Source organism: Mus caroli, chromosome 18 (genome assembly GCF_900094665.2).
Source record: "Mus caroli chromosome 18, CAROLI_EIJ_v1.1, whole genome shotgun sequence".
NCBI lineage: Eukaryota > Metazoa > Chordata > Mammalia > Rodentia > Muridae > Mus > Mus caroli.
In genome coordinates this window covers 50,113,877-50,123,513 of record NC_034587.1, presented here as the reverse complement: position 1 = coordinate 50,123,513, position 9,637 = coordinate 50,113,877, and the positions used below count along the sequence as shown (strand labels likewise).

General features: G+C 38.7%; 1 protein-coding gene across 2 annotated transcripts in view; it reads right to left on the bottom strand.

Annotated features, from left to right (window-relative positions):
• Positions 1 to 9,637, bottom strand: part of Snx2 (sorting nexin 2) — a 48,267-nt gene that overhangs the window by 17,442 nt on the left and 21,188 nt on the right. For both annotated transcript variants that reach the window (XM_029472098.1, XM_021150263.2), the window contains exons 4-7: positions 8,439 to 8,505; positions 8,122 to 8,165; positions 6,463 to 6,604; positions 3,636 to 3,714 (exon numbers count right to left, since the gene is read on the bottom strand). In XM_029472098.1, coding sequence (XP_029327958.1) covers positions 3,636 to 3,714; positions 6,463 to 6,604; positions 8,122 to 8,165; positions 8,439 to 8,505 — 332 coding nt within the window. The remainder of the gene's footprint in view (positions 1 to 3,635; positions 3,715 to 6,462; positions 6,605 to 8,121; positions 8,166 to 8,438; positions 8,506 to 9,637) is intronic.

Genomic DNA, 9,637 nt, shown 5'->3' with positions numbered 1-9,637 from the left:
ACACACCCATTCCAACCAGGTCACACCTATTCCAACAAGGCCACACCTTCAGATGGTGCCACTCCCTGGTCCAAGGATATACAAACCATCACAAGCTATAAATGGGTAAAAGTTAGAAATGCCTCAGATTCCAAACAAAATGGTCACTGTGGCTCAGAGCAAAGTGGGGACCAAAGAGACATGAGAGATATGGGTAACAACAAAGTGAATGAGCAGTGCAGGTCAGATAGGGATCTGTAGTCAATTCTAAGAACTTTAGTTTTATTGAATACAATTAGGATTAGGGGCTAGTGCAATCTGCTCTAGGGTGGCTTTGTTTGTTTTTGAAACTGTCTCATGCAGCCCAGGCTGTGTTTTAACGGGATTATTCTATACATGCTGTATTTAAGGGAGGGAGGGAAGAAGGTAGGAAGGGAGAGGGAGAGGGGGAAAGGGAAGGGGAAGGGAGAGGGAAGGGGGGGAGGAGGGAGAACTGCCAAGGATGAAATAATCACAGAGCCCACTAGGAGAACAGGTCGCTAAGTTAAGCCTTTGGATTACTAGCCATTAGAATGAGAGCCCAAGCTTTCGAAGCAATAGAACTTCCCGGGGAATAAGAGAACCCTAGAGAGCGATCTACTTCCAAATTCACTGATGTGAAAGCATAGGATTAATGAATCTATCTTATCTGTCTGGGTCTTGCAAATGAACTTTTAAGTACTTGAAGTGAACACTGATCCTAGCCAATTCATCAGAGATAAGTGTTCACTTAAGTTACACTTCTTGCACAGGTCACATAGGTATTGCAGTGCAGGACAGATTTCAAATGGAAAGTCATTGTGAGTCATACCTCTCCATGTCTTGTCTGTACATGTGTGGATTAAGATACACGTGCTTGCGTTGTACAGTGTATTTTTTTAATGTAGCCCATGCTAGCATCTAAGATGTAGCAATCCTCCTGCCTCACTCAGACTCCCCAGTAGGATTACTGGTATGAATCAAAATGGCCACCTAATAAACTCTTACACACCACTCTAATACTCTTAATAAAATCCTATCTATAAACCTACTAATTCCACTTAAGGTGGCATTCAACAGGTCATGTTTATCAGTAAAGAGTATGGAAGAGGGGACGAATTAGAACAAATTTTGACAACATGGGAATGTCATAATAATACCCACTTTGTATGCCCACCTAAGAACTAATTTTCAGATAAGCAAAGGAAACTTTTAGGAACTAATGAAATTAGATCAAGATAATTTGAATCAAGTAACCATATAGACTATATGGTAAACTCTAACTAGAAGAATAATGAAGCATCAAATCCCAAGTTCTTGGCAGGACAAATCTTTGGGTAAGTACATGCCGTCCAAAATGTTTCAAACTTCCTCATAGGGCAGAGTGGTGCACAAACAACTTGATGCCAGCACTTGGGAGGCAGAGACAGGCAGATCTTCCATTTTGAGGCTAGTCTGGTCTACAGAGTGAGTTCCAGTACAGCCAGGGTTACACAGAGAAACCCTGTCTCAACACACACACACACCAAATACTTATCTTACAACACAATCAATTCCAATGTTTATTTAAATGTCTGATACAATTTAAATAATTCTAAATAACTAGATTCTCTCTTTAAACATTAGCTTTTATTTTTTTATTTTTAAACTTTTTTTTTTAAAGATTCATTTATTGTTATATGTAAGTACACTGTAGTCATCTTCAGACACACCAGAAGAGGGTGTCAGATCTCATTACAGATGGTTGTGAGCTACCATGTGGTGGCTGGGATTTGAACTCAAGACCTTCAGAAGAGCAATCAGTGCTCTTAACTGCTGAGCCATCTTACCAGCCTCTTATTTTTAAACTTTTATTTCATTTTATGTATGAGTGTTTTGCCAGGCTCTATTTCTGCACACTGTGGCATCTACAGGTCAGAGATGGACCTCAGATCTCTTGGAATTGGGGTTACAATGGTTGTGAGATGCTGGGAATCGAGCATGGGTCTTGGAGAAGTGCTCTTCACTGAGGAGCTACCTCTCCAGTCCTCTTTAGCTTTTTTAAAAATGGAATATGGTTAACTTGACTTTTCTAGGGGATTTTCTTAAAATGTAAACAATTTACTACTAAATAAGAAGTTGTCTCAAAAACAGTTCTAAAAATTAAATTGTATCATGAAGATATATATGCATACAAACAAGAAGATACACACAATCCTAAAGGCTAGCAACCTAAGTCACTGATAAGGCAGAAGATAAAATGAAGACCAGACAAAATTAACTATGCTACTAGAAAGTGGTAAAGCCTCAGAGAACCAGTGTCATAGTTCACTATTTTAATCTCACTACTCCGAAGAGACAGGCAGATCTCTGTGAATCTGAGGCCACCTTGGTCTACATAGTGAGTTCCAGACCAGCCAGGACTACACAATAAAACCCTGTCTCAAAAACAAACAGCAAACAAACAAACAAAAAGCTTCGCTGTACTTCTCTGATAGTCTCAACTGTGTTTTCACATTTTAGCACAGAAAGAAAGTATTGTATGTTAAGGTGTAGGAGGTAGGAATATTCCCACCCTTTTAGCCTGCCTTTAATTCCAGTACTGTGGTAGGCAGAGAGAGGCTGATCTTTATGTTCAGTGCCAACCAGGACTACACAGTAAGACCCTGTCTCAAAAAGGAAAGAAGAAAAGCAAGCCTTGAGATCTACAGGACATGTATAATTATGTACTCTAAAGGAAGATAGAACAGAACGTACTTATTCTTCTTCTTTAACGGAATCTAAGCAAGGAGTAACATTACTCCTTTAAAGTTACTTATTACTTATTTAAAGTTACTCTTTACTTAAAGCCAGACTTAAATACACGACAATGACAAGGCACACACGAGCAGTTTTCACAGTTTAACAATGCTTATATCAAATAATCTACAGTTGTTGTTCTTGGAGAGGACCCAGGTCTGTTTCCCAGCACCCACACAGTGGTTCACAAACATCTGTTAACTCCAATTTCAGGAGATCCAACCCCCTCTTCTGACTTCCACAGGCACCAAGCTTGCATGTAGTACACATATCACATATTCAGGCAAAACACTCACATGCATTAAAATAAACAAATCTAATTTAAAAAATCAATTTAGACAAACTATAAATTATTAAAACAGAAGGTTAAGTATGGCATAATTAGAACAGTAGATTAATATAGCATAGCTTCCTAAGACTCTAAGTAATTTCTATCTGTTGTATTGGGGAAGGGCAGTGCTAAGGGCACGCCTCAGGCCCCTGAAATGTTACATAAGCATTTCTCCATGGAGGCCCAGTCTCCTCTCCTCCCTGTCGTTTATATTTTGAGACTGGGTCCTTCTATATAGCACAAGACATATGTCCTCCTGCTAGTCTATGAATACTGGAACTGTAGGAGTGCGCACCATACATGGCTTCTCCTCACACTCTATCAAGTGTTCTGCAAGCACAATTTTCATGTTTCCCTCTTACAACCACAGGCACCTTTTAGAGACCTTGGTAATTATGACATAACCCTGACATCAATTCATTCATTCCTTTCTTGCTTCTCGCATGATACAGAACAGATGTCACGCTATAGACTATAAAGCTGCAGACTAATAGAGGCGCAGCAAAAGTGGTGCTGTTACTCGGATTACCTCTCCAGTGCCGCTCTTCGTTTTTCTACAAACTCAGTGGATGATGAGTCTTCTTTACCTACTTTGACCTTGGTCATACCTTTGAAGAAGTTGGAGGAGATTGGTAAGAAACAGACCATCATAATTTCTTCATAATGAAATATACTTTTTAAGTTGACAGTAATGACCCTGTGCTGGTACTGGGATCTTACTTAAAGAGTAAGGCATTTTGAAGAATTACGTCCCATGATATGTTAATATCTCTAATGAATAAATATGTATGGCAGCAATATGCAAACAAAGCACAACTTGAGCTATATTTGTGGGTTTTGAACTTATACAAAAGCTTACATAAAAATTTCATAACTTGTGATATTTCACGCTTTAAGACCAAAAATGTTTTTATATCCCAAGAGTATTTTCTCCCTAATCCTGGGACTTGAACCCAAGGCCTCATGAATGCTAGATAAGTAAGTACTCTACCTCTGCTAGATCTCCAGCTCAATTTTCTTCTACATTTCTTTTTTAAAAAGACTTTATCATTTACTTCTGTATATGCCTTTTGTTATGTACACATGCATATAGGTGTTGAAGAAGATGGACATCACATCCTCTAGAACTGGAGTTACAGGCAGGTGTAAGATGCCCAACATTGGTCCTGGGTAGCAAACTCCAGCTTTTTGCAAATGTAGCAACTACTCTTAACTGCTAAGCCATTTACTTAGGCTCCATTCTTATATCTGAACATATAAAATGGAGTTTAAAAAGATATAGTCAATGAAGGTCTTTATGGGATGATGAAATGTGTTAGATGTAATTAATGAGTTTGTTAAATGCTTTCCCTGTGCAGAGCTAGCATGTTTGCATTTTTCACAACTAGGTAGGCTGTTTTGGTCATTTTGTCTGTGTTTCATAGAGTCAAGGTCTCATCTGTGTAGCTTAGGACCTCATGATCCTCTTGCTTAAGGCCCCCCAGTGCTAGCATAATAAAAATGCACTCAGGGCTGGCGAGATGGCTCAGCGGGTAAGAGCACTGACTATTCTTCTGAAGGTCCTGAGTTCAAATCCCAGCAACCACATGGTGACTCACCTCCACCCATAATGGGATCTAACACCCTCTTCTGGTGTGTCTGAAGTCAGCTACAGTGTACTTACATATAATAATAAATCTTTGGGCCTGAGCAAGCAGAGTTGACCGAATCGAGCAGAGGACCTAAAATTCAATTCCCAACAACCACATGAAGGCTCACAATCACCTGTACAGCTACAGTGTACTCTCATACATAAAATAAATCTTTAAAAAAAAAAGCACTCTTGTGCCAGGCTGTTCCTTTTCTAATAGTTCAGAAAGAATTGTGTTTTTATCTCAACTAAAGATAATACAGAGTCCTTTCAATAGCAATTACATCTTCCCAGGAAACTCCTATTTGTAATCTGCCAACTCACTAGATATATTACTTTAAAAATCTGTGCATCTACACAAGTGTGGTGGCAGATGGCTATAATCCCAGAACTTGAGAGAATGAGGTGGCTGGATTGTGAGTTTGAGGCCAGCCTGGGCTAGACAGCAACAACTTTGATAATAAACGAATGCACACATGCATACATAAAGTGAACAAGCAAAGAAACTGGGCATGGTGGTCCACACCTATAATTTGAACATTTTTGGAGGCATAAGAGGATCAACAGGTCAGGGTTACCCTCCAAAACACACTGGATTTCAGGCCAATCTGAGCTATATGAGACCCTATTATTTTTTAGAGAATGTATATTAATTCAAAAGTTGTCAATAATTATGTGGTGTTGTAAAACACATAATTGCTTCTTTACTAGCTAGAGTCCAGAAAGTTTAAAAATTAATCTGCTAGTTACTTTTAAGTATTCACAGTTTTTGGAGGAAACTTTTATTTGGCTTTATATTACCCTATCCGACTATATGCACATGTATACATATGCATATAAACAGATATGTATTACACATATATATATATCTACTTGCCTTAAAACATTTTTGTAATGAAATGGTACTCAAATGATCAAGTCCACTCTACCTATTTATTAATTCTTATGTAGCCTAGGCTTGCCTCAAACTTGCTGTGTAGCCAGGGATGACTGAATGTGAGTCTCCTGTCTTTAAGTCCTCAATGCTGGGAATCAAACCCAGGAATTTGTGCATGCTAGGCAAATACTGCCAAAAAAGCTACATTTCCAGCAAAAATTAACCCATCTTAAATGCATCTTCCACAGTTCTGAAACAATACAGTATTATTTTTAAAAAATAGAAAACGGAGTCTATAAGAGTATTTAGTAGTAGCATTCCTAGCATGCTGAAAGCCCTGAGCTCAATCCCTACCATAAAACTAACCCAAAGAGAGTTTTATTCAAGGATTTAGAAAAGAATATAACAAATTCATCTGAACACATCAAGTTTCAAAATTATTAATTATAAAATGACTTTTCAAGCCTAGTAAGATTAATGATCAGCAATATTCATTTTAAATATATTTCAGAGTAATAATTTTGAGTATAAAGAAAATTAAAAAGGAATCATTAAAAACCCAGAACTTAAACAGATTGGTAATAACCTACAACTTTTAAAACATAAGTCTTAAAAGTGGACTAATGGTGGTCAGTGAGATGGCTTAGAGTATAAAGATGCTTGCTGCCAAACCTGACCAACCTGAGTTTAAACCCAGGGATTCTTTAAGGATGTGTGGGACCAACACAGCACATATAAGTCTGCAGCTCAGGTGGGAGCCCCGATTGGGATAAATAAGGGACACACAAACTGGAACAGCTAAAACTGAATTAGGAACAGTAAAGAGGAATTATTCTGACTTATGCTTACCTACTATACTCTTTTCTGGAGCGGGTGGCACGATGTAACCAACATGTAAATATTTGCTTGCTAATTTGCTATGCAAACCAAGAAAGTCACTGAATCTTCTTTTGACTGAAAATTCACTCTTACTGAACATGGAAAGAGAAGTCTACAAATAAAGAAAAGGTATTTCACTACATTAATAGTAAGCAATTTACAAGTGAATACTGCACATGACTGTAAGTGGAGTCTGCTCTGTTTTGCAAATGAATCAGAGTACCAATGTGGCTTATAGATTTAAAACAACAACAAAAAGAAAAGAAAACAACAACAACAACAAAAAAAAAAACCCCAAAACTTAAGGCCTATAGTTTTAAAAAAAGCAATATAAGAAAAAAACTCGATTTTTATTGTCTTTGACCTATCACACTGATTCCTATCATACTTTTGCTAATGGTTCCCCCTTTAGTTTTCTGAAACAAGGTTTTGTTTTGCTTGCTTGCTTGCTTGCTTGCTATCTATCTATCTATCTATCAATCATCCATCTATCTATCTGCAGCCTAGGATACCTTTGAACTCACAATCATAAACTACTACAGATTCTTAAATTTACCCATTGCCCAGACCTCCCAAAAGGCAGCTGCAAATCTCACTCAGCTCAAACTCATTGAACTTTCAGTGTTAGAGTGAGAACCCCACAGCGACAGCACTTTCCTCTACTCTTTCCTGCTAAGCCAGGTGCTTGCAACAGAACCTGACATTAGAGTAAGGATTTATAAGGATTTGTTTCATCAACTAAGCAAACTTCTGCCACCTCACTGTGTCTCTCTCCATCTTGTCTTTCTCCAACTACAAAGTTCCTTTATCATGAATAAGTTGTCCCCCTTACTCCGTCTGCTCACACATAATTGATTCTCCTACCTATGTCACTCAAACAGCCATTTACTTCCATTACTTTCAAAACTGTTTCCTCAGAGTCCTCCCCAGTTGTAGTTGTTTGTGTGCCCCAGGCTGACTTAGACCTCACTGTGAACTTCTTGCTGCTCCCCATGCCCCTGCCTCCCAAGTGTTGAAATCACAGGTGTGTACCACTTTCCCTGGTTTTTCTGCATATTGGAGAGTGAACCTGGGAGTTCATGCATGCTAGGCAGGCACTCACTCTAACCAACTGAGCTACCCCCCACTGTAAAATTAAGATGTTATAATGGCTTAATGTTTAAAAACTGCAGTGGCCTTTCACCTGGAGATCTTAATCTGTACTTGGATGCTCACAATCCACACTGAGTTAAGACAAAGCTGTGCCAGTGAAAACCTAATAGTGCCATGCTTTTGTCCAACGCTCTAATAGCTCTCCTTCATGCTAAGGATGAAAACAAAACTCCTAACACGGCTACTCAAACACACGCGACCCTGTGGCCACCAAATTCAGCCATGAGTCGCTTACAGATGAAACTCTAGAAAGTACAATGCTTGACTTCGGCCTTTTACACGAGCAAATCTTTTACCTGAAAGAGGCATCCTGCTCCTCCCTCCCATTCTTATCTCACCATGACTCACCTTGGATCTACTTTAGCCAGGCCTGACCCTCAGGTCTAGATTAACTCACTTCCTGCATACTTATGCTCACATCCTCTCTACCACAGTGTGAGGGGCCAACACTTTATTGAAGAAGAAGAAAAAGCTTACCTTTGTTGTTACTCTATATGCCATGTAAGCATTCATGCCATCACCTATAAAGAAAAGAGCCAAAGAATATCACTGAAATCCAAATGCTTGGGCAGAGGTTAGGTAAGCAATAGAATGCTTGCCTAGTGTGTGTAAGACCTGGCATTTAACTAATTAAATTAAATGCTTCAAAGTAAAATACAAAATAAATAAATAAATAAATAAAATAAAATAAAATAAAAAGAAACAATACTGTAACCATATACTTAAGTGGAAAACTATAGGATGTAACAATCAAGCTATTAAAAAAAGAAGTACAAAATACAATAATGACTCACCAACTTTTTCCGGATCTGACACACCAATTTCTATATCAAAAATATCTCCATTTGCTTCTTCTTCAATCTAGAAAAGTATATTTTTGGTGTTAAAAAATCCCCTTTATCTTGAAGGTAAGCAGCAGCTGTCTGTGTGGGCTCATGGCCCTCTCAGTAGGGAGTGTCTGTCTGCCTAGTGGTGCAGCCCTGGCCAGCTGTCTAGGAAAGATCCTGCTACTGTCATCTCTCTAACCAGCATCATTTCTAATTGTTTCCTAAATGCTTATCCTATACCCACAAACAGGTAGGGCTCTTACCCATCGCCAAAGAAGCTACTTTTTGCAACAGATGGAGACTATCTTGATAATACTAATTGCCATGCCAATGTGGATGGGAGAAATTTCTCAAGATGCTACCCTTAAATGAAGAGCTACAGGCAGTCATTTTTTTTCCCTAAGCATGAGGTGATCCAATACCAAGTGGACAGTCAGTCATAAAATACAGTACTCAGTATGAAATTCTCAAAAAATGTAGAATTTTAAAATTTCAACTTATATTACTATTATAATACCAATGAGTAGTTTTTCTACCTTTTTTCCAGATATACAGACCCTACTATTTTCAGTAGGGTCAGGTCACAATAATTTAAAACCAACAGGAGCTTTCATATATGCTGACTATGTAAACAAAGAAAAAATTCATATAATGAAGATCATTTGGAGAACAGAAATTTTTGTCTTAATGTCTCATATATATAGAAAAACAACAACAGCCGGGAGGTGGTGGCGCACGCCTTTAGTCCCAGCACTTGGGAGGCAGAGGCGGGCAGATTTCTGAGTTCGAGGCCATCCTGGTCTACAAAGTGAGTTCCAAGACAGCCAGGGTTACACAGAGAAACCTGGCTTGTTTCGGTTTAATATGAAATCTTTTGTTCCTCCTGCTTCAACATCCTGTGTGCTGGGACGGTGTGCTCCACATGCAGCTCAGAAGTGGGGTCTTCAGATTAATCATGCTTTATTGCCTTACTTTCTTCTTTTTTTTTCTTTTTTTTAAATATTTTTTATTAGGTATTTTCCTCATTTACATTTCCAATGCTATCCCAAAAGTCCCCCACACCCTCCCCCCCACTCCCACTTTTTGGCCCTGGCGTTCCCCTGTACTGGGGCATATAAAGTTTGCATGTCCAATGGGCCTCTCTTTCCAGTGATGGCCGACTAGGC